The 27273-nt window shown below is 36.2% G+C and overlaps 1 protein-coding gene across 1 annotated transcript in view; it reads left to right on the forward strand.

Moving 5' to 3' along the window:
• LOC140146631 (uncharacterized) overlaps nt 1-27273 on the forward strand; it is a 129248-nt gene that overhangs the window by 24710 nt on the left and 77265 nt on the right. The window contains exon 2 of the mRNA XM_072168502.1: nt 23782-23893. Coding sequence (XP_072024603.1) covers nt 23782-23893 — 112 coding nt within the window. The remainder of the gene's footprint in view (nt 1-23781; nt 23894-27273) is intronic.

The raw sequence follows: 27273 nt of genomic DNA on the forward strand, positions 1-27273 counted from the left end.
ACACAAGTCTAGCCAATCAATAGAAGTTATGTAATAGGTTTTGTTTGGTCCAGACTGGACCAATATAAACACAGACCATGGTGATACAGGCTGCCAGCTGATCACCTTGCTATTGCCAAATTGTTGGAAGACATTTGAATAAAAATCCCTTGAAAAGGGATGTACAGAAACAGAGATTAACTTGCTATTGTCATTTTTGGCAAATTTGTTTTGGTGAACATTGTTTTAGTCATAATTATATTGAATTAGATTCAAGTCACTGACTCGTCAGGTGGTGGGGCACTTGAACAATGTATATGATTAATGGTACATGCTGAAAACTTTAAAATGTTCATCTTTTAAGGGATCCAAAATGAAGCGTTTATTAACGTTTAGACAGTATTTTTGTGGGACATGAGAGCACCTCAGACCTGTCGAATTGCATTCTGAATCTGAAGCATGTCTTTCTGATATCAAATAATTTTCAGTTTTTAAAAATCACAATATAATACAAATTTTATGACAAATTATAAAAATTTGATATTTTTCAAATTTTTGATATATAACAGTCCTCGAAGTAAATTATTTAAATCTAATGATATATTCTTAAAGTGTATGTAGCAGGGAGGAAAAGCCGACGGTCAATTGAAAATTTTGACCTTTCATATTGAAGATATGGATTTTTTCCCAAAAGACCTAATTTTTTTGGTGTTTTGGGAAAAAAATCCATATCTTCAATACTGAAAGGTCAACATTTCAATTGAACGTCGACTTTTCATCGCACCTACATACACTTTAAGTATAAATCATCAGATTTATAAAGTTTACTTCAAGTACTGTTAAATATCAAAAATATCAATTTTAATGATTTGCCATAAAATGTGTATTAAATTGCAATTTCAAAAATCAAAATTATTTGATATCAGAATGACATTCTTCATATTCAGAATGCAATTCGATATGTCTGATGTGCTCTATTGTCCCAAAATAAATACTGTCCAAACGTTCATACCCCAGCCCTTAATGTGACTGAAGACTGTTTTGTGCTAAACCCAGGCTTATAGAAATATTTCAGTAATTGCAAATTTAAATCAAAATCCCCTTTGAGAACTTATTTAGGCCTATTAATAGATTAGGTTCATTAGTGTGTTTCTATTGGGGTCCATCTGGAATATAGTACCGACTAAGAGATTAATTTTGCCCAATAGAAACTGACATTCTCCACTATTCTCCGGATATAAACAAAAGAATTGAATACTTCCAGGCTAAAATGTTTCCTGTAGGTGGCTGAACACCAAGATGCATTGTTTAATTTATTTTTTAATTTTTAGAGTAAGCATTTGTGGTAAGGGACGCACCATTAGACTTCAAGGTGGGGGTTAGGAAGTTTTGAAAAAAAACTTTCCCCACTACATGAGCAAAAAAACAACTTTCCCCACCACCAACACTAAAAAAAAAAAAATTCCCCACCTAAGTGTGTATAAATGCATGAAATTAAAAAAACAACAACTTGGCGGCGAAAAAAATTCCCCCGACCCCAACTTCCTAACCCCTTGATGTCTAATGGTGTGTCCCTAATATGCCTCATTACAAAAATGTATAGTTAGGAAAATTATTGAATGATTTTCATAGGATTTTTTCATTTCATATATGGCTTGTAAAACAAAATATGCAAGAAAAATATCTTGCTCTTATTTATTTATACTTTCTTTAAGCAGGGTAATCCCATCAATGAAAACACTGATCTTCCTGGGGGCCCTGCAAGAGCCGTACATTTACAAATTAAAATACAACTTAAATAATATTTATAGTAGTACATGTACATGAGGAAAAATATACATATTTGAATATGAAATAATTATGAGTACATTATGAATTAAATTATCTTGGTTGAGGTGCACAATGTAGCATTCTTAAGCATGGAGAGACTCATTGTATTATAGTTACTACGAATGTTAGATGGAAGATCATTCCATATTTTAACAGCTCTAACATTAAAAGTACGTTTACCAGAGTTAGAGCTCCATTTTGGTTGATAAAGCATATTTGAAATTTGGCCTCTGGTTGCAACATTATGTACAGAATGTGTAAATGTAAAGTTAGATGATAAGTATGAAGGCGCTTGATCTTTAATACATTTTAAAACAATAACTAACAAATGATTGTACCACCTTTTGTCAAGCTTAATCCAATTTAACTTATCCATCATTTCATCTGTTGGTGTTCTAATATCAGCTGACAAAATAATTCTTGCAAGTCTGTTCTGGAGGATTTGGAGAGAGTTTGCAAGTTCTCCAGAACAATTTGACCATACAGGGCTGCAATAATCAAAATGGGGTAGAGCGAGAGCATTTGCCAGCATGGTCAGAGTTGACTCTGGAAGATAATACTTAATACGATTTATGACACCACATCTTTTAGAAATATTTTTAGAAACATAATTGATATGGTTAGACCATGTTAAGTTTGAATCAAATATAACACCAAGGTATTTAAACTGGTCAACCTTTTCAATGGTTTGATCACAATAACTTAACTTAATATCATCAAATTTAGATAGAACATGCCATGTACCAAATATCATAAATTTAGTCTTTTTGATACTCAAAGTTAAGTGGTTTTTTTGAAACCAATCAGCAATATCATTCAAATTATTTTCAAGATCAGTTTGAAGTTGAGATGCAGTTTCTGAAGAACAAAGAAGGGTAGTATCATCAGCATACATCACAGATTTACATGATACACTTTGTGGTAAAGTATTTACAAAATTATGAAGAGAAGTGGTCCTAAGATAGACCCTTGAGGTATACCTATGTTTACAGGTTTAAAGTCAGAAAGAACCGAGTTAATATTTACACACTGATTTCTATTACTCAAATAAGATTTGAACCATTCAAATTCATATCCATTAACACCATACATACAAAGTCTATTTAAAAGTAGATTATGATTCACAGTGTCAAAGGCTTTCTTCAAGTCAAGAAAAATAGCACCTACAGCACGACGATTATTCATATTTTTCAAAATATAATCTTGAACATCAAGTAAGGTAGTGGCACAAGAATGATTAGGACGAAAACCAGATTGACTTGGGGAAAGAATGCCTTTGACACTGAGATAGTCATAAAGTTGGTTATGAATTGCACGTTCAATAATTTTTGAAATGATAGGTAGAACTGATATAGAGGCGATAGTTGCCAACATCACCTTTATCGCCATCTTTGTATATCGGTGTTACCTTGGCTCTCTTCCAATCAGTTGGAAATGTTGATGAATAAAGTGAGAGGTTACAAATGTAAGCAATAGATTCACAAATAATAGGAGAGGCTAACTTGAGAAGTTTGATATGGAAACCATCAAGACCTGTTGCTTTATCATTTGAGAACTTACAAATTTGTTCATGAACAAAGTCGGAGGTAATTGTACTGAAATTGAAATTAACCTCAGAAGACGAGCATGATTCACCTATGTCTTCATTAATGTCATCAAAATTACTTGCAAGAGTAGTGCCAACTGATGTGAAATAAGTGTTAAATTCATTAGCAGTATCTGTAGCATTTAAACTTGTCCCATTCTTTTGTATATTAGCGACATTTACTTTGACTTTACTTGGAACAACTTTCTTAATTGCTTGCCATAACTTTTTTGGATCATTTATATTATCATTAATGGCATCAGTACAGTGTTTCTTTTTAAGATATCTGTTACTGAATATTACATTTATTACGAAGTGCTTTTGCCATTTCCCAGTCACTAGGGTCATTAGTTTTGTGAGCTTTCTTAAAATAATAATCTCTATCCTTACTTAATTTTATAAAATCATCAGTTATCCAATCAGGCTTAAATAAAGTAAAAGAGTGGAGTTGTTCCTAAAATTATAAAAATGCACAGTGACACAGGCAACAGGAAACAAAACTTATCTTTATTACATGTATTAATTGTGACATCATACATGCACTGGTTGCATTGGATGTTTTCAAACATTCTACAAATCAGGCTTTCTTTATATCAGTTTAAAACACCCACAAGAAGTAGACCTATTTGACTAGAAATAGCTTTAATTGCTCTTATTATCTTGGAATAGACCTTCCACCAGCAAGATCCAAGTGAAGTAACTGCTTTAAAAATAAGCGGCAATTTTCGCACATGTAATTTTTCGCACTTTGCCAATTATGAACTGTTTCAATGTGTTTTTTTTTTTTGTAATTTGCAATTCTTCTAAGCTTCCCTAATTCCATACATTGAACCTGAGACTAGTATACCGGTACCTAGGTATACTAGTCTCAGATTGAACTATACACAAAATATTTGTGTATTGTTATTTTTGTGGGACCTGCTTGGAATGTGAAAAAGCGTGAAAATAAATGTGGTGTGAAAATTACACTTTTACAGTACACTCAAGTCCTTTGAAGTGAGGGGGTGTATACCTGGTTACCATGGTAACTTTGTTGTCGTAAGTGGCAAGCCTTTTGAAGGCAGTAAATATGTTTGAAAGTGACTTTTCTTTAAATGAAGGCTGAAATGTTAGATCATTAGTGGAGATTTGAAACAAATTCTCAAGAATTTTCTGCATTTTTAAGTAAATTAAATTTTTGAATGAATTTGAAAAGTTTTCCAATATGTGACTTGATCATGACATGATCTGATACAACCAGATCAAATGAGGCACTTGAATAGAGAAAGTTATCGTTGTCATCATTATCATCATCATGGTCATTGTCATCACCATCACCAGCATTAGCATCATCAGCATTACCATCATCACCATCATTACCATCATCACCATCATTACCATCATCACCATCATTACCATCATCACCAACATTACCATTATCATCTTCAACATTGTCATCATCATCACATCATCATCATCACATCATCACCATCATCATTGATCAACATCTTCATTATTATCATCATCTTCATCATCATTATCTTCATCAGCATTATCATCATAATCCTAATCACCATCATCATCACCATATTCACCATCATCATCATCCTCATTTTCAACACCATTAATATCATAATAATAATCAGCATCAATTCACCATCATTATCATTATCATCATAATAATACCGTACTCACACGATTATAGTCCCACCTTCGAGTAAAGTCCCACCCCAAGTTTTCGAAGAATTTCAGAAATTGTAAAAAAAATTAAAAAATTTCTTTCTTTCTTTATTTTGGTTTTGTAGTGTCCCTGGACCTACAGCTATATGCTAGGATCATTCATGGTTGACTTACTTAAAAAATTGCATGATTGTTTGTGTTTTTAATATGAAAGTGATAATTTGTATTCATGTCATACTCTATTAATGATATCAAAATGCATACAAATTCAATGCATTTTGATATCATTAATAAGGTATGACATGAAAACACAATTTTCACTTTTCATATTTAAAACACAAACAATCATGCAATTTTTTTTTAGTAAGGCAACCATGAATGATCCTAGCATATAGCTGTAGGTCCAGTCCAGGGACACTACGAAACCGAAAAAATAAACAATTTTGAAAAATGTTTACCTACTCGAGTCAGTACGGTAATCATCTTCATCTCCATCTTCATCTTCATCTTCATCTTCATCTTCATCTTCATCATCACCATATGACCATCATCTGTCTTGTATTAGATCTGACTGCCTGAAGATTATATTCATTTTGCTGAAAGTATATAAACTTGTCAGGGCCGATGAATATGGATGCAACATTTCACTAATTTTTGACTCTGCTGTCTTCTGAAGATAGCACAAAGCATTTATATTTCTAAATGTACTTTTATCAGCCTGGTGTAATCTGGTGTATGACAGGTATAAGTATAACATGTAGTGTGTGGTGTATTTGGGCTATTACAGTTGAAATCTACACACCCTATGGAATCCATAACCTTAATTTTCTACATAGGGAGTGTGAATTTCAAATGGGGTTACCTGAATGAGTGACCCCATTTGAAATATACACCCCCTGTGTGGGAGATTAAAATCATGTCTTTCATAGGGGTATGTGAGTTTCATCAGGAATACCCCAATTAGAGCTTGAACTCATCATCCTTAGACTAAACAATATAGAGGAATGCAGATAGCAATGTCTGCAGTTGACATGAGATCAAAATAATTAGATCACATCATATCTAATTGATATCAAAGCTTTTAAAAGTAATCTCTTAAGCCACACACTTCAAAGGCTACTGTTTGGTGATAGCACTATTTATAGTATACAAGTGACATTGGTGTAAGAGATTGTTAAACCAATGGTAAGATGAACCGCTTTTCAAGGGTGAAAATAAGAGAACTTGAACCAGGGGCCACTTTGTCAAAAAAAGCGGCCCCTGGTTCACCAAGATTTGGAGTGAACCAGGGGCCACTTTTGAATGAACCAGGGGCCACTTAGTGAAAATGGCACCTGGTTCAACAAATTAAACTAGGAACCAGGGGCCATTTCCAATCACCAAGGGGCTAATTAAAATAAAGATGGGCTGTATTTTGATATATTTGGTTCACTCTCCAGTGGGCCAATTTCCCCTGGTCAACTAAAATCGAGATGGAACCAGGGGCCATTTCAGAGTTTCTGGGGGCCAAATGGCTCCCGTCTCCCACTTATTTTCGCCCTTGCCGCTTTTCTTTTGTATTTGACCTAATTATCACCCCTCCCGTAATAAGCGCCCTCTTCAGGATTTGTCAAGTAACACCTAGATTGTGATGAATTTGCCTTCAGTTAAGATGCACTAATGTTGATTCCAAAATATGATATTGCATTTCATCATATCTTAATACTAATTATGGCGTGTCTGTCCTCTGTCCGCTGGCTATCGCAGGCGTCTGGCTCGCTAATCGCGTGCTTTCAAGATGCGTGCTCTTGCGCTGTGCGGTGCGTATCAGCGTGTTCATGATGCGCTATCGCGTAGTGCTGCAGAGTACCGATGGGCGCAGTACGAGCATCGGAAAGCATTACAGTGACTAACAGGTGCATCTCATCGGACCAATAGGCCTATTTTAAAGACATGATTAACATACCCGTTTGCGTTCACATTTCTCCCGATTGAATTGATGGCCTACATCCAGACACTACTAAAATTTCGGGGTATTTTTTGGGTCCTCCGTGGTGGTTGCAGGACAGGGTTTGGAAGAGGCGAACGATGGGTTTTCAGATTATAGGTTCAAGTAAGCGTCACAGCTACAAAACAGAGTTCATAGTTGTGTCTTAATCATTGAGAGACGATATCGTATAGTAGTTTGAAAGGTCAGGACAAGTATTATAGGTAACAGGCGTTGGGTAATTAGAGATAGGCCTATCACGAGAACCGCCCAACCCGAGAACCGCGAAATCTAGTTTTATCATATTAATAAGCTTCACCCAAAAAATGATTGACTGAAGCGTCACTGGTGCTGAATAGATCGCATGTGGTAATCAAAGAGAGCTGACTGTTCCATGTGCGCAAACCAGAGTATTATCTTTAGATTTCGGGCTTTGGAGGTGCACAATTTTAGCTCCATGTGTGACAAGCCAATCTAAGGTGGATTTACTTTAGGCGGAGCCGCGGAGTTACACACAGGGGAATTATGAGTTGATGCTCTTCTAGTCTCTTTTTATGATCATGTTACAGAAGATGATGTTAGAGATCTTGTACAAGGTAGTGCAACAAAAAGTTGCTTGTTAGATCCTATTCCTACCTGGTTACTGAAAGAAAACATGTCTGTATTTTTGCCTGTAATAACTTGCATCATAAATACATCCATTTCCTCAGGTGTATTTCCCAGCTCACTGAAACATGCCGTCATAAACCCCCTTATCAAAAAGCAGTCTTTGAACCAGAGTGAACTGAAAAGCTACCGACCGGTTGCAAACATACCTTTCCTCTCAAAGTTGATAGAGAAACATGTTGTCAACAACATCAACAACCACATGTTGAAATATCATCTTGGTGAAGAACTGCAATCTGCCTATATAAGTGGCCATAGCACCAAAACGGCACTGTTGAAAGTGAAGGATGAGATTATGGGACATGTGTACAACCAGAAAGGAGTTTTCCTTGTCTTACTCGATCTCAGTGCGGCTTTCGATCGGTGAACCACAACCTTCTGCTGAGTAGAATGTCGCATGAGATCGGGTGACTGGGATTGCTCTTGACTGGTCCAGGCCCTACTTTACTGGTAGAACAACAACTGTTGTGATTGATGGTGTCTACTCAATGGCAAAGACCATGGACTATGGACTACCTCAGGGCTCAATTTTGGGCCCCCGAGGTTTCAGTGTATACAATTCCAATAGGCAGGATCATCAAAAACCACTCGCTTTCATACCACATGTACGCGGCCGATATACAGATTTTCTGTAGTTTTGAGCCATCTAACCCATCATCAATTGAAACCGCTTTGTCATCAATAACATCTTGTATCAAAGAAATCAGAACATGGATGACATTTAATTTCTTGAAATTAAACAACGACAAAACGGAATTCTTGGTTATATCATCACCTCACTTCAAACGCCAGATGCCTGATATATGCCTTCACATTGGAGATGACATCGTCCACCCCTCCACTAGTGTCAGAAACCTGGGCGTTATCTTTGATGATGTTATGAGTATGTTGCCGCAGATAACTTCACTGTCAAAGAACATCACATATCACTTACGCAATATTACTCGGATCCGTCGTTTTCTGGATAATGAAACATGCACCCATGTTGTTCGATCTCTTGTGCTGTCACGTCTAGACTATGGGAATGTACTATTAGCAGGAACTAATGCAACTTACATCATGAAATTACAACGCTTGCAGAACTGGAGTGCAAAATTAATTTTCTCTGCTTCTAAGTATGACCATGCCAGCCAGTATTTGCAAGAACTTCATTGGCTCCCTGTGAAGCAGAGAATTTTATATAAGATCATGCTCTATGTGTTCAAATGTCTGCATGGATATGGACCAAATTATCTCATTGAATCAATTTCATTGTACAACCAAACTCGTCTCGGCTTATGCGTTCTGCAACAGACACTACACGTCTCTCTGTACCAAAATTCAACCCTAAAGGCCTGCAATCAGCTTTCGACAAGAGTTTTTCTCTCACCGCACCTGCACTCTGGAACTCACTTCCATCTGAACTCCGTACTGCTGTTTCTCTGCCAAGTTTCAAAAAAGGTCTCAAAACCTTCCTGTTCCCACAATAATCTGGTGGCTTTGTTTCAGTTTTGCTGTTTTATTTTGCCTTTCAAATATTTTGTGTTCCATCTTGGCGCCGTGGTCTTTATGAAATGGCGCCCTATAAATGCCTTGTATGTAATGTAATGTAATGTAAAAGTCCAGTCTCACTGGAAATAATAATGGGCTGTTCCAGTTGATATCCATACCCCTTATTGAAGACATGACCTTAATCTCCTACACACGGAGTGTGTATTTCAAGTGGGTCACCCACTGAGGTAAACCCATTTGAAATTCACACTCCCTGTGTGGAAGATTAAGGTCATGTCTTCCATTAGGGGTGTATGGATTTCAACTGGAATAGCCCAATGTTTTTCTCAAAAACCCAATTTCAGACCTATGTACACATGTATTTTATATTACCACATTTTTTCGGGCTAGCAAGAATATTTGCAAAATTCTGAATCTGAACATGGTGAGATCGAATGATTTTACAGTGTCAGGTGTGGCAAAATAAAATGATGGAAATGAGTGTATGTTGTGGGGTTAGTAAAAGAGACTGCTCTAATCTACTTTATGGTGTATACCTGCTATAGATTCATGATTTTTAAGTACAGAAATGTTCATGATTTATTTTCGAAAGTGGGAGATTATTAAAAAAAAAGACTTTTTCCCCAGAACTTCAACATGCTTATTTTTTTTCCATACAAAAAAATAGGGAATTATCAAGTTTATATCCCTGATTAATTCCCAAATATTTGTGTGTCTGTATTCACACATTTGAGTTATCTTGGTTGGATTCCTGAAAATAAACTCAACGCAAAAATGTAAGCTTTGACAGTATTACATGAATGTTAAGAAGTATGCTAGATATTGAGCGAATTTTACCTGCTAGTGGTATGGGATGTCGGCCGTGTTAAGTTGCTTGAAAATATTTTAAAGGAGGATGCCGTTGTTAAAGTTGCCCAGTATTAGAGTTGGGAAGAAAATTAATCTTGGAGAGAATCTCTTATGATTCATGCAAATCAGTGTCACTTGGATCCACAACATGCTCATCTATCAGGGCACAGCTTTATGACCCCAATACATTTGTACAATACATTGAATGAACTTTGAAAATTTGGGTACAAAAACTCATACTCTGCAAATTGAGGTCAAATTTTGCACTATGATTGTTTTATTGAGGATATTGAACAGAACTATGCCATTGGGATAAGGCCATTGTGGTCCATAGTGTGTAGGGAGAATTTCTGCGAGAATGGATTCTCAGATTCTTGCCAAATTTCTGAGCCTGCCTTGAAAAGTAGGCCTATATTTTAAGTTTTTGTGAAAATGGCCAAAGGTCACATATTTTAGTTTGTTTCTCTTGTTAAAAATCACTGAATCTGAACATGATCTGAATCTTTTAAATTTTTATTTCACTTTCAGCCATGCCATCCAGCTATCATAGGCATAAGTGGTCACCTACCAAAAACCACAAACATCCGGCAGCTTCTGTTGAAAGTGACCCATGTGAACAAAACTAGATCAAATGGATGATCATGTGACCTTTATTATTTAATTCCATATCATTTTTTGTCCCCCAAATCATTGAATATTTCCTTATTTTAAATAATACTGTAGGCTTATACTGTTTTACAAGAATGAAATCAGGAACCAGTGATACTATCAAAGTGAATGATTTTTTCCATGTAACCATCAGGGAAAGGCAAATTTTACAATTCTAAAAATTTGGAAAAGTTATCACATTTTGGACACTATGACTGGAGTGGATACAAGGTATTGAAATCAGCATTGACCTGCGAGTGACCCTTGGCAACACAAGGACTAAACTGTGCTATCTCACAATAGAATTGTGTTGATGTGTTCTTTTTAGAAAAAGTGGCCAATTATGAAAGCTAAACAAGGCCAATTATGAAAGCTAAAAAAAAAAAGATACAAGGTTTACCACGTTGGCTGCAATGGTCTGTGGTATTGATTGTGAATGCAGAAGCCATGTGAAAGTGTAGTCTGCCCAATACAACAGAAATGGTATCAAGAACCTAGATTTCTAACCATAAAAGTCGCAGGAAGGCACTATGGACCACAGTGGCCTCATCCCAATGGCATAGTTCAATTACCTCAATTAAACAATAATAGTGTCGAATTCGACTTCAAGTTGCAGAGTATGAGTTTTTGTATTCAAATGTCAAAGGTCATTCAATGAATGACAAATGTATTGGGGTCGAAGAACTGTGCCCTGATAGATGAACATGTTGTGGATCCTAATGAGTGTAGGAATTGTTTCAGTATTCAGTATTAAAAGAACCCGCCAAAACTTCCCCATATTGAATTGTTAATTGTAGAGCCTATACAAGAAATTAAAGATACAGACACCTTTATATTTGCAATAACATAACCCCCCCCCATAAAACATCATTAATTATATTACTGTTTGTCATACCATATCAATCAACCTGTTTTATGATGTGTTGGAGAGAAACTGCTAAAATAACCTTCAGTTATAAAAAAGTATATGGTTTCATCATAACAATGGCTTACAGAACATTAATGTGACAAAAGCTCAATGACCAGGATGTGTAAGAGACTCATATGAACAAAGAGTTTAATAATAGTGACTGATTAGTAGTTGTGTAAGAGACTCCAACCTTGTTGACAGAAGTCATGCTCTATATTGTACATACAGAACATTAATGTGTTTCTGCTTGGATGTCCAGACAGGCTGGGTTGGTCAATCAATATGCTAATGAGGTGTCCAGACAAACCAAGGACAGACAAAGGTTGACATCACGTTTACATACAGTCAGGGCATAGACCATAGACCAACGGATTTCATGATCTATGCTTAATATGGGGACCCTTGGATTGGTCAAGTTGGACCAGACAGTGCTCAGACATACATTTGCCCAATGAAGGATGGTCAGTTAGTCTGGATGTCACTGAGTACCTCATTGAAGTGTTCCTGACTGGCAGTAAATATCTAGAGAAGTGTGCTTTGGTTACCTGTTGCTGGGCCTGTTGGTTGATGTAGTTTTCTGTTGTAATGTAAGTGCAAAATATGTTGTTTCCCAAATTTTCACTAAAATTGATTATATAAATTATGAGATTTACCAGAAATATTGTTTGCATTCTTTTGCTGTTACGTTTCTTTTTTTGTTTGTAAATGGTCGCTCTGTGTAGATACACACTTGGGTCCTGATGGGACCAGGCTCTGAAAGCAAAATGCTCAAGCCAGGCTATCATGGCTTTTTATGGAAAGGGAAGTGGGAAATAGGTTTAAAGATAAGGAAAAGAAGGCCACTCCCAACAATAAGGCTTAAAAAAAAGTTGACTTGTCCTTATCGACCGACCCAAAAATCTATAAAAAAGGGTCGTTTTTTTTTTCAAATGTCAGATTTTGATATTTTGGTTTATAATTTCAAAATATTTGTTTTATTTATGTTTAACTGCGGCATAAACAAACTCTGACTCAATTTCTGCATTTGTGTTTCATATAAACCTTGTGACTATGTTGAAAACATGCCCTACTTTATTTTTTGAAAAGATCAGTAATCACAACCAATTTCTGCAAATGATGATCTGAGTATCCGAGGCATTGAATGAAAATGACACTACCACAATATTATAAAGAGTTGGAGCATTACGTATCATGTTGTATTTTCATCTAAATAAACATGAAATTATACCACATGTTTAAATGAGCTCCCATGTATACATGTGTGACTGTCAGTGTGCACAAAATGTTTTATACCAAAACGTTTACCAAAATGGGTGGGTGGGGGGGGGTCAAACTGATCCCACAGAAAATGTTCAGGGATTAAATGGGGATGCCAAAGAGTATTCCTTAAGGGGGTACTACACCCCTCAATAAATTTGTGACTATTTTTTTATTTTTTTTAAAAACTAATAACACCCTGGTAATAAAGATATGTATATTATAGGGCAAGAATCCAATTACTAAAATCCAAATTTCAGTGACCCAAGACAAGCGGTTCGATACTTGTGATTAGAAAATGAGGTACCGCTAGGATGTACCTCATTTCCTATCATATTTACTGAACTGCTTGTCTTGGTTCACTGAAATTTCAGTGTAGTAATTGGATTCCTTGCCCCAATAATATACATAACTTTGTTACCAGTGTGTTATTATTTTTGAGAAAATGCAAAAATAGTCACAAATTTACAACAAGGGAGTAGTAAACCATAAAATGACTAAAATAAAAATGAGACAAAAAATTGACAAACGAGGATGAATATTTGGCTTTGCCCTCTCACACTCAAATCCTGGCTGCGTACATTTGTATTGTCAAAGTGTCAATGGGACTTCGATACAATGACTTTTAGGTGTGAGGTCAAACAAAGGTCATCTAGGGGGCACTTGAGGTCATTTTACAAATATGTTAATTTCTTTTGTCTTTGGCTCTGAGCGAAGCTAAAGGGCCTAACTGATCGCAACAATTAAAGAGCCAATTCGGGCGTTGGTTTTTATGCTAAGGATGTTCGTCTGTTTGATATTTGGTCTTGAAATTTGTTTCTAAATTTTGCTTATTTATTATTTAATCGATTGCACTCCAGGTAGATTTCAAATACTGTCGATAAAATATGATTTTTTGGTAAAAAGCCACGATGAACGAGTTGTTTTGTGGTACCCTGTGTGTGCTAGAGATTATTTTGGTCTGTATAATTTAAGTTGCGTAAAAGTGACGGAAACCAACGGAGGGTAATTTCTTCAGTTCAGATTCAGAAGTTATTTACTATTTCATAACTTTTCTTGACTATTTCTTTACAATTTAAATAAAGAAATAGTTGAGGAATGTCAAAAAATGGTCAAGAACATGTCTGAATCTTGAATAAATCGGAACTAATGAATCGGGTAAATGAATTTCCTAGTGGACTATTTTTCCTTGCGCAAGTGCACATATTTTTTGTGACCTCAATTTTTGTGCAAAACACGGACCGAAAGTCATGAAAAATGTTCGTATTTCATCACACTCATTGTAGTTTTGTTAGAATATAGTTTTAAAAAGTCAATTTAATCGTATTGTGGACATGATTGATTCTGAGGGAAAATTTTATTTTCAATGAGATTTTACTTTACCCCACTTCGCAATATTGAACAACTTCCGTATTTTTCCATAGCAAAAACAGTCTAAATAAATGATGTTCCACTTTGCACAACAATTTTATACTTCAGAATATCAAAGATTGATATGTTTTCTCTTGAAAAACAACATGGTTTTTAGGCCAGGACTTCTTAAGAAATTCAAGACCAAGGTTTATTTGATCGATGTTACGTCGATGTTCCCCGCTCTCGCCATGATTTTGGCTTGTTTTATGTTTACAATCAGGAGGTCATGACCTATGGCGTGATTGATCGATTCTGATCTGTTCTGATTGGATGGTCTCAAGGTCGTCACAGTTATGAATGAATAATTCACAAGGTCATTGGGGGGGGGTGGCAGTAATAAAAAAGGTCAAAATAATGTTGGATAATGAACATAATAATGTACATAATAATAATAATAATTGAATTCAAATGTGACTGAAATTAGTGGTTTCAGAAATCAGTGATTGCAAGTTGCAAAGTTTCATTTTTACTATAGGCTGTGCAATATTAATCATGAGCTAAATTTTGAGAGAAACCAAAAGGAATGGCAAGCAATCAATGACAGCAGGGGGTGGGGAAATCACTTTTTTTTTTTTAGTATTCCCTGATCAGAAAAAAGTTACAAAGATCAATTATTTGAACCGATGGCTGCTTTCGGAAACTAATAACAACTAGTAGGCCTATGGGCATGAAATTTGGTAGGTACAGTCAACATTTATAGCCAAATTTTCGGAAGGTCACCAGAGGTCATCTGAGGTCAAATTAGTAAAAACTACTGGATGGGCGTGAAACTTGGTGGATACAGTCGACATTGGAGTCAAATTTTTGGAAGGTCATTTCGGGGTCATCTGAGGTCAAATTAGTAAAAACTGTCATATGGGCATGAAACTTGGTAGGTTCAGTCAGCCCAAAATATGGTAATTAAGTACCTAATTTGCATAATTTATGCGTAATAAGCAAAATACCTTGTGAACAGATTATCTGGAGATCCGTATGGGGTACAGTGACGTAACTTAATGGGGAGTAGCGTGGCCAGATGTTCTCGACCTGATTAGATTATCAGCGCAAAATATGCTAATTAAGTACCTAATTTGCATAATTTATGTGTATTTGATGCGTATCAAGCAAAAAAACCCTTTCGACCAGCTTATCTGGAGATCCGTATGGGGTACAGTGACGTAACTTGGTGGGGAGTAGCGTGGCCAGATGTTCTCGACTTCTTTAGATTTTCAGTGCAAAATATGCTAATTAAGTAGGCCTACCTAATTTGCATAATTTTAAATGCGTATTTGATGCATATCAAGCAAAAAACCCTTGTGAACACCTTATCTGGAGATCCGTATGGGGTACAGTGACGTAACTTGGTGAGGAGAAGGGGGCCAGAGGTTCTCGACCTGATTAGATTTTGAGCGTAAAATATGGTAATTAAGTACCTAATTTGCATAATATATGCGTAATAAGCAAAATACCTTGTGAACAGATTATCTGGAGATCCGTATTGGGTACAGTGACGTAACTTGGTGGGGAGTTATGTGGCCAGAGGTTCTCTCGACCTGATTAGATTTTCAGCGCAACATATTTTATCCAATTTCGTGAGGTCAAAGGTCACATAAAAGGTCAAAGGTCAACTGAGGTCACCAAATCTTTTAATAATTAATTTTTAATTGTGCATCACATATCCAAATAACAGCTTGATCGGTCATGTAATCAAGGAAATATGACGACTTTAAGATAGTCGCTTTCCTGTAAAGTATAGCAAAGTAGCACTTTCAATGAGTGATAACTTGTAAAGGAAGCATCTTTAAGTTAGGCGTGCAGCCTAACTTATTTCTTTCTTGCCATTTCTTTGTTTCTTCTTCTTCTTCTTTCTCACAATTTGCTACTACTCCCACATCCTTGATCGGATTTCGACCAAACTCAGTCACAAGCAGTATTGGGTGGCTGGCTACAAAAATTATGGATTTGTTTAACGTCCAAGGTCATCCAGGGGTCACAGGGGTCAAAAAGGTCATTTTAACCGAAAATGCTCCGATTGAGCTGAAATTTAAATGCAATGATCCTTATGACATTCTAAGCATGTTTAAAACATTTTAAAATTGATTGAAGGTCATTAAGGGGAAATAAAGGGGTCAAAGGTCAAGTTTTTCAAAATGCTCCAATTGAGCTGAAATTTAAATGCAATGATCCTTATGACATTCCCAAGATATAAAAAATATTTTAAAATTCATTTAAGGTCATTAAGGGGTCATAAAGGGGTCAAAGGTCAAGTTTTTCAAAATGCTTCAATTGAGCTGATATTTATATGCAATGATCCTTATGACATTCTATACAGTTTAAGGGTGCATGCCACTAAATCCGCGTGTGAAGCGGTTTCCGGTAAAAGTTTATCACGACTATAGTCCCAACTTTGCATAAAAAATGTGCAAAATCGGTACAATATTAACAATTTTAGTGTTGCAAATCGTGCTTTGCTAGAACTTGTGAATGTGATCTCTACTAATTTGAACAGAAAACGCGAAATTTTGAGTGATGTTTACGATGATGAGCGCATGAACACACGAGGTCAAAACGCGGTTAGCAGTCGGACGTAAACACGGGAAAATCGGGTCTTTTATATAGCGCTATTTTTCTCAAAAAGTAGACCTAAAATATGGTGTCATTTTCAGATATGTTATGCAGAATTTTGTTCTGATTAAGATGATATCAAATATATATTTCAAAGTAAGACGTAACTTCGACTTATAGCCTAAAACGTGACCCCTATTTTGCACGTAAAGTCTATGGAAAGCTATTTTGTGGCATGTACCCTTTAAGGAGCAATTCCATGCGTTTTCCGCGCGTCTTTATCTATTTAAAATGCACGCCAAGAAAAGAGGAGGGACATCAACAAGCGCGTTCATGGACGCCGCCAGGTTTTTTCGCTGTAGGCCTATGTGCGTTTGCAGCGAATAGGCCTGCTTTTATTTCTAATTTAATAAAAGTTCCGATTTTGGTAGAAGTTTGAATCCTTTTGATATTAATAAAGAAGAGTTTCAAAATATTGAAAACATTTTTATTGGTGTTTAAATTACAAAGAAGTTTTTCAATTTCATTGTTATTTTTTAACCAATTTTTTTTGTCATTTAAACTCAAGTTTTGGCCTTCAATTTTAATAAAATTACATAAAATATTAGATTTAAGATATTTAAGTTTCTAGTTTGCTTTATTTATACCACTGTCCAGTATTTTAAATTGTTATAACATTCAAAGTTTAATTTATATTAATATTCTATTTCAAATAGCCATTCATTACATTTGCTTTTTGGACAAAACGGGTTAAAAGTAACGCTGAAGGGGGGGGGGGTAGGCCTACTTGATTGACATTTCTTGTCTTTTTAAATATTCTGCAGGTACTGAGAATGTTTTAATTTTGAAGTTATGCACTTGTAAAAGATGTTTAAAGAACGTTTACTCTTAACATCAATTAATATCTTCATGAAAATAGCAAATCAGCAACCATTGTGCATTCATGTGCATCAAAATGACGAAAAATGGCAATTGTCGGCTATCATGCTTGTGCTTGAAATCGACATCCTGTCTAAAGTATGAAAGAAAATAACCCAAAATTTCTTACAATTAATTCAAAATGTAGTGAAAAAGATAACAAAATCATTTTCAAGGCCTAAAAACGATGTTTTAGCCTCTTCAAGGGTGCATGCCACTAAATCCAGCGTGTGAAGCGGTTTCCGTAAAAGTTTATCACGACTATAGTCCCAACTTTGCATAAAAAATGTGCAAAATCGGTACAATATTAACAATTTTAGTGTTGCAAATCGTGTTTTGCTAGAACTTGTGAATGTGATCTCTACTAATTTGAACAGAAAACGCGAAATTTTGAGTGATGTTTACGATGATGAGCGCATGAACACACGAGGTCAAAACGCGGTTAGCAGTCGGACGTAAACACGGGAAAATCGGGTCTTTTTATATAGCGCTATTTTTCTCAAAAAGTAGACCTAAAATATGGTGTCATTTTCAGATATGTTATGCAGAATTTTGTTCTGATTAAGATGATATCAAATATATATTTCAAAGTAAGACGTAACTTCGACTTATAGCCTAAAACGTGACCCCTATTTTGCACGTAAAGTCTATGGAAAGCTATTTTGTGGCATGTACCCTTAAAAACATTGTAAGATTTATTCAAGGTCATTAAGGGGTCATAAAGGGGTCAAAGGTCAAGTTTTCCAAAATGCTCCGATTGAGCTGAAATTTATATGCAATTAGCCTTATGACATTCTAAACATGTTTTAAATATTTTGAAATTCATTTAAGGTCATTAAGGGGGTCAAAGGTCAAGTTTTCAAAATGCCAGCTTTCCACGATCAAGGTATATTAAAACGGGAATTAATGAAACAGTCTTATTAAAATTAATACTATCCAGCACAGTATTGCTGCTTGATCAGATCGTCACAATCATCCGCCTAACTTACCTCGTGCCCTTGCAAAGGGCACAGTTGCTCTAGTTCTGTTTTGATTTATTACTTTGATGAAATAGTTCTTTGTTATTGCCAAATTTGATTGCAAATTTGTAAGGTGGGCCCCTGAACCCCGGCCATTTTAAAGCCAAATTTTGGAAGGTCATTTTGGGGTCACCAGGGGTCATCTGAGGTCAAATTAGTAAAACTGTCGTATGGGCATGAAACTTGGTGGGTACAGTCAACATTTAAAGCCAAATTTTTGGAAGGTCATTTCGGGGTCACCAGGGGTCATCTGAGGTCAAATTAGTAAAAACTGTCGATATGGGCATGAAACTTGGTGGGTACAGTCAACATTTAAAACCAAATATTTGGAAGGTCATTTCGGAGTCACCAGGGGTCATCTGAGGTCAAATTAGTAAAAACTGTCGTATGGGCATTAAACTTGGTGGGTACAGTCCACATTTAAAGCCAAATTTTTGGAAGGTCATTTTTGAGGCCACCAGAGGTCATCTGAGGTCAAATTAGTAAAAACTGTCATATGGGCATGAAACTTAGCACGGGGGTACAGTCAACATTTAGAGCCAAATTTTTAGAAGGTCATTTCAGGGCCACCAGGGTCATCTGAGGTCATATTAGTAAAAACTGTTGCATGGGCATGAAACTTGGTGGGTACAGTTACCATCAGCCAGATAATCGTGCCCAGCCGATAACCGCCAAATTCATTTACCTCTCTACCAAAAGTTATCACAAAAGCAGGGGGTCACAAAAGCAGGCGAGACTCGTGGTTCGAGAACCGCCTTGTTACCCTCTGAAATGGCCTTTCCTGTGGTGCTAAATGTGCAAAAACCATCTGGACCCCACCGGGGACCCTTAAGGGGACCCCCCGGCCGTGCTGGGCAAGAGTTCTGCTCGCTATGCTTAGCAAGTTCAGGATTTTTTTCGGTCAGCTTGTGACATCTCTGACTGTTGTATTTAGTCTGAAACTTGGTGGGTAGTCACCAATTAGAGCCAAATTCTTATTCAGACTAACACTATTCTTGACATAGGCCTATTTTGATACATTTTGATTAGTTTAGACCCATTTGGACCCTTTTCCATCCAATTCCACCCGCTTTTGATCCATGTGGCTAAATAGTAATTCCCAAAATTGATTGATGTATCATTGTATGCTCTGCAAATGAGATAGCTACCAACCGACCAGATGTACCCATTGAATGTAATATGTCACATATACTCAAATGATTTCACCTGTTGCACATTCAACTTTCACTGTCACCATAAAGCACAGAGCCACAGCGCCATTGGTGCTCTTGTTTTATTTTTACCAACCCGGAAAACCTTAGAACTGCCTTTCTGGCATGGACACATTTTCGCACCGTGTAATATACTAATCTACTTGTTAAACATGTGTCTACACGGCCTACCAATGCGTTCTCTGATACGCTAATAACAAGATGGTTTTAAGGTAGAACGATATGAAAAAGAAACTGTAGGCCTACAAAAGTGCATAGATAAGATAATAAAACATTTTAACTGTATGCCTACAAAAGTGCATCTATAGCAAGGCCTTACATAGGAATTGAAGGTTGAGTGTGAAAATTCAAAAACCTGGGTGTGTAAATTAAAACATTGTGTACAAAAAACTACAAAGTATAGGCTATGTGGGCAAAAACTGGGTATATTTACACATTTGAGTGTGTAAATTAACACTCTCTACAGGGCTGGCTGCCTTAGAAGCCCTTGATCTATAGATAAGATAAACTTGGCCTCTCATCACTCCCTGACTACCCAGATCGATTTTAAATAGCGTTTGTGAATTAGTTTAAATGCAAAATCAATTTATTTTTTTCGGTTTTGTAGTGTCCCTGGACCTAGACCTAAATGCTAGGATCATTCATGGTTGACCTAAAAAAAATTTTTAAAAATTTGCACGATGTTTTGTGTTTTTAATATGAAAATTGACCATACTTTGTTTTCATGTCATACTCTATTAATGATATCAAAATGCATTGAATTTGAATGCATTTTGATTTGACAATATTAATAAAATGAAATGTTTGTTTTTAACAATTTAATGAAAATCTGTAGAAATGACCATTTATTAATTTATTTGTTTGTTTGTTTGTTTGTTTGTTTATTTGTTTATTTATTTATTTATTTATTTATTTATTTATTTATTTATTTATTTATTTATTTATTTGTTTGTTTGTTTGTTTGTTTGTTTGTTTGTTTGTTTGTTTGTTAGTTATCTAGATCTATTTATGAATCATTTATTTAGACCTGTGTAAAATATTTCTTCATGCTCATTTCTTCGTTCTTAGATAGGCCATATGGCATTATTGTTCTCTGGCGACTTCATCCAGAGTTTTCTAGTAAACAGTATCTATAATAATGAGACGGAAGAACTTTCTTTTAGACCTGTGTAAAATATTTCATCATGCTCATTTCTTCGTTCTTAGATAGGCCATATGGCATTATTGTTCTCTGGCGACTTCATCCAGAGTTTTCTAGTAAACAGTACCTACATGTATAATATAATGAGACGGAAGAACTTTCAAGTGTAACAGACATTTATTTTCCATGAATTTAGTCTATTTCTGGCTTCTTTCTAGCCAAACCGGGTGATGTTGATGAAGGTGTTATTTCAAACCTCTTGTCATTTTGTCTATTATAGACCTATATATATTTTTTTGTCACAATAACAATTTTGTAAATTCATATATATTGTAACATTTGCTGAGGTCAGGATGCCCTCTATGTTTTTTCAAAATTATGATTTTTATTACATGATTGTAATGTACTTGGTAAACTAACATACCCTGCAAAAATCAAGGCTTTTTTTAAGGTGCCTATCATGATCAAAATATTAGTCAAATGCATGATGTTCATAACACTGTACGTACATGTTGTACACAATCAACAGAGTGACACAAAATTGGCAATTCATGTACTGAAATTAAATTGAGATTACCTTTGTTTTGCCACCTCTGTTTGCATGGTTTGTGTCCAATTAAAAGGGGATATATCTGACATTGAAAACTAACATTTTGTGCGAAAGACATTTCTATTTCTTATGTAATGTTACAATACCGTAAAATTCCGTCTACAAGCATATATATGCCTCTAAACGAGGTTTTTTTGACACAAGAGACAAGAGGCAGACACTCTCAACAAACACGTTATTTGGGTTTGAACAACTATATTACTGATATAGGCGGCTGTACAAACATGTATATTTGTAAGACCAATCTATTGCAATGTTTTTGAGAAGGGTATTGGCCTTTCATATCTTTCGTTAAAAAAACCCCTAGTTTAGAGGCATGCTTCTAGACGGAATTCTACGGTATTGCTCTAATAGGATGGCATTTAGCCTGATATGAAGAGCTCAGTCCTGACTAAAAAAAGATACAACATTGATGCCATAAGATATCAGTATTTTTCTTTTATTTTTAAAATGATCACAATCATTCAATACAGACAATACTACTCTTTGCCTGTTATGCCTCTCCTCTAATAAATGCCCCTCCAGTTTTTTGAAAAATTGAAATAAATGCCCCCTGAATTGCTGAAACAAACAATTTCCATGCTATATTATAAGTGTAAGTAAGCTTACCATGGTCCACATACTATCGGTAATGGCATTGGTATTGGCGAAAATTACATCGTAAACCCGGAAGTTAAATCGCTGATCCTGAGTTCATAGTTCATCATTTCGGTGTGATACAATTTTTCTGTGATTGGTGTAAAAATGACCTCTAATAAACACCCCCTTATCGAAAATTTCATGCCCGATGGAGTGGCGTTTATTACAGGATATACGGTAATTTTAATACCTAGGTATATTGTATCACTATTTCCAAAAGGTGACTACAGATCTATTTATCTACGCATCAAGTCCGATTCTTACTCCTCAAGTCACTATTTAGAGCCAAAGTTTTGGAAGGCCATTTCAGGGTCACCTGGGGTCAACTGAGATCAAATTAGTATAAACTGTCGTATAGGTATTAAACTTGGTGGGTACAGTCACTAATTAATTATAGCCAAAACCTTATTCAGACAACACTATTCTTGACATTGGCTTATGTATTTTGATACATTTTGATCAGTTTCGGTCCATTTGGACCCATTTCTATCCAATTCCACCCGATTCGATTCATGTCGCTAAATAGTAATTCCCTAAATTGATTGATGTATTCTTGTATGCTCTGCAAATGAGATAGCTACCAACCAACCAGATGTACCCATTGAATGTGATCTGTCACATTGCACAATCGACTCCAAGAACAATTACTTTCACTGTCACCAAAAAGCGCAGAGCCACAGCGCCATTGGTGCTCTTGTTTTTCAATGTTTTAAAAGCATGTGGGGTCTGCATCTCCTTTTATGGTCATTCTGCTGACCTTGATTTTCCAGCAACCAATCACAATCGTGCACGGCTGCGATATCGCAGCGTGATGCTATAAAGTTGAACAAAATCCAACTCCATCGTGGACCGAAATTTCCATCGGGCGATGAAACTTTTCACCGCTGAGTTCGTAAAAACCTGGCTCAGATTACAGTTTTTATAGCATCGCAGCATCGCATCGCGCTGCGATGTGGAGTAAGAACTGGACTTAATTCATAAGCAGATCACTTCCTGGTGCATTATCATGGTTTTACTAGTATTGTGAATATTTGTACAGGGCCGGCTGTGCCTTGAAAATGAGTGCCCTGAAAAATTGTATTTTGAGGCCTGATGTAGGACGAGGCTGTCGATTGGGTAACACCTATTTATTTTAAGCATTCTATTTCACCGTAGCAGTTCTCCCATTTTCAAATAGGTTACTCCGTAGCCCCCTTTTCAAATGAAATATTCTGATATAAATTCATGTCACAATCAAATTACAGAAATTCCCATGATCACAGACAATGTGGTGTGATTTGTGTGAAGGGCACAGATGGGGTGAATTGGTGATCAAAATAAGTAGTCTTTATTTTCAAACGACATCACATCTCAACTTCAGGAGCAGTTTAATTTAAAACTCTTGGACAACCAATTTTGATGCCTGGTTATTAACAAGTAGTTTCAATGTTTTTTTCTTCTTTCTAGGTTTGGTAACTATCGCAGAGAAGCAGGGACTACGACTTCTAGCACCTCGTAAGAAGATCAGTGTCCTTCTGATTGGCAACCACTCTGCTGGCAAGAGCTCCTTTATCAACTGGTAAGAATCTCTATTTTGACAAGTTAGAAGCAGAGGGTTGAGTTGGGTTGGGTAACTATCAAAGAGAAGTTGGGATTATGACTACTATACTTACCTCATAAGAAGAGCAGAGTCCTCCTGGTTGGTAACCACTCCACTGGCAAGAGCTCCTTTATCAACTGGTAAGAATTTCTGTATTGACATGGTTGACACAGAGGGTTGGTTTGGGTTGGGTAACTTTCATCTAGAGAAGTTGGAAATCAGTTGGGACTATGACTTCTAGCACTTCGTAAGAAGATCAGTGTCCTCCTGCTGATTGGTAACCACTCTGGTGGCAAGAGCTTCTTTATCAACTGGTAAGAATTTCTATCTTGACAAGGTTGACACAGAGAGTTTGGTTTAGTAACTATTGTAGTGAAGTTGGGAATAATTTGGGACTATGACATTGGCAACTACAAATGTAGCTTTTGTAAGAAGATCAGTGTCTTCCTGGTTAGGAACCACTCGGCTGGCAAGAGATGGTAGGAATCTCTTTTTTGACAAGGTTAACACACAGAGGGTTGGGTTGGGTAGGGTGGGTAACTATCAAAGAGAACTTAGAAGTTAAACAATGATTTCTAGAGCTCCTTGTGAAAAGATCAGTGTCTTCCTGGGTGGAAACCACTCGGCTGACCACCAGAGATGGTAGAAATCTCTATTTTGACAAGGTTGATACATAGAGTTTAAGGGTATGCAATGTCGCGCTAGGCGATTATATCGTGAGAAAATATTAATTGTCGCGATGTGATAATTCTCATTGCTTCATCAATGACCCCATGATAAACAATAGACTCAACAATTCTGAAATGAAAGCTGAATAAAGTCACCAATTTGGCAATCATATTCCATGTTTTTTCCTTGTAAATATAATGAAGCAATTGTGATGTACCTAATTCCTTCCATCAATTATTAGTTGTCGAAAATTGTGCAAAAATCAGGCCTAATGTGGACAACATTAGCGTTTCCTGGTCTTGAACGACATGATCGATATTGTGATAAATATTGCCTTTAAATGCAACTTGAGTTCTTTTTCTGTAATCACTACATGCAATTCTGGAAAAAATGTGGAAAGTGGGAAGCTCCTTCCTTGGAAATTTGGAAGTTTGGAGGGAAATTAAGGTCCTTAAACAAAGAAATACACAAGAATTTGGAGGGAAATTTGTCTTTTGAAGGGAAATTTTGATCATATTCCAGGGAAATTTTCTTTTTTCCAGCTCTGACTACATGTATTAGCTAAGACACAATTTCACAAAAAATCTCTATTTTGAAACATTGAGGGTGTCTTCCTCTTCTTCAAATCTGCTGTCAAAGCTTCACAAGTGCAACTTCCGATATAATCAGTAATTATAATTTATAACTTCCGACAACATTTGTGGTTTTTAAGAAGTGACAATCTAAATTTATTTTGAAAAATGTATTAGATGCAAGGTTTTTGCATGAAATGACAGTGTTTCTTTTCGCCCACCTGTACGTGTCAGGTCTGTAGACTTGTCTTGTGGTCGCAACTTGTGTGTCACTGATTGGTGGGTATTTTTATATTGGCTACGATAGCCAATGAAATAGTTTGGCAAACAAGTCGCCCACCAGTAAAGCACAGGCAAATAGGGGATGTTGTGGCAAAGGGATAATATAGAGATGTTCTTTGCAAAATAATGTGTATATGTGTCCGCCAAATAAATAATAAATACCTGGATTTATATTTGAGCAACTTTTAACATCCAATCATTCCACTGAGTGAATCTTGGGCGCTGTTGCGAAGTGCAATTTAATGCATCTGAGCTATGGCAATGGACAGGAATAAAGGAAGCATTCCGATTTAAGAACGCAAGATTATAACTGGAGGAGGGGGACCTGTGGAATCGACAACCATGCTGAAAATTTCTGTCAAATATTCTCCTCAACTTGGTTTGTGAGAATCTACATTAATTCTCCTCCGCACACAGTAACGTTACAACAAGTCTGTTGGTTCTGACTAACTTCTAAGTTTGTGATAATCAGGTTTGATTCACTTTTAGAAGTATGGTGAAGTTGAACGAGCCTTATTTGAAAATATCAGTCCTTGCTAAAAGAGGTTAATTCCTTATGGAAAATGCCATACGGCCGAGCGGTTTTGCCGGCTCTCTCTGACCATCATGCCACTCGCCGCCTGAGTTAAATGTTCAACCTGTACATGTCCTTTAAAACAAAGACATAAAATATAGACCCAGCAGCCGATACCTCTTCCGATTCTCCTGTTTAGGAACATTTTGTGTACAAATGCAATGGATCATCCAATGAAGCAAATTGCAACTTTTGAATTTGCATCTTTCTTGGGATTTTGAATTGTGTCCAAGGGTGAAATAAACAGGGTGCACAGGCACAATGCCTAGACATTAATCCACAAGCATCAGCACACTTTACAGGTCGTCGCTGACCACTACGGCCCACATCATTCCATAAACCATTTAACAGCAATTCAGGGACTTTGCTGCTTCAAGAGCGCACACCGTAGACATTCCACAAATATAACCTTCGCAACCAGGATCAGCTTCCCCCCGAGTTTCCTCCTGGTTACAACAAGACAATTAGCAGTAAGTTCCATGTCCAGGGGAATTTCAAGCTAACTCAATTTTTCCACAAGAGCATACTAGCCACCACCAGGGTTCGAACCCACAACCTCTCATACCATAGTCGAACGCCTTATCAGTTGAGCTAACTTGACTGCTGACAAACCTTGAACTCCAGACTAAAGGTTGCCAATGACCAAGATGACCACTGCAGTGGTCAGTACAGTAGTACATTATTCTACATGCATGGTGTATGTGCCAATTAATGCTACCTGCTCCTTGTTTTAATTGGCATTCTATAATTACAAACCTTGGATTAATGGGTTTTGACATTGACAAAACCTTTGGAGGAAGATATCAGATTTCATGTTTTGTTAAACTTGATATTTTGTGCTTTGTTATGGTTCCCAACTGTGTAAACTAAATTTTAACCTCTCTTTTGATTAGCTTATAATTAAACCTATGAACAATGTTGTTAAAACCAAAGATCCTAAAAAATGACATTTGTTAAAACTTATCATTTTGTTTTTCAAATTGGCTACTAGTGAAACATAGTTAATATGATTTCGGAACAATAAACAAAAGAATTTGCTAACAATGGGACATTTTTAAACTTAATTTTCAGCTTTTAAAAACTTATGGGAAAATATTGGTTTGGGGGTTTATGGGTGTAAAATTAATTTTAAGAGCTTCAAATGACTTTGGTATAAAGTAGGCCTATTTATCTGCAAAAATTGGGAATTTTTGTATTTAATAGCTTTTTTATGCCTCCACCGCGAGGCATACTGTTTTTGCAATGTCCGAGCTTCCGAGCTT

This window comes from Amphiura filiformis, chromosome 2, assembly GCF_039555335.1.
Source record: "Amphiura filiformis chromosome 2, Afil_fr2py, whole genome shotgun sequence".
In the NCBI taxonomy this organism is placed as follows: domain Eukaryota; kingdom Metazoa; phylum Echinodermata; class Ophiuroidea; order Amphilepidida; family Amphiuridae; genus Amphiura; species Amphiura filiformis.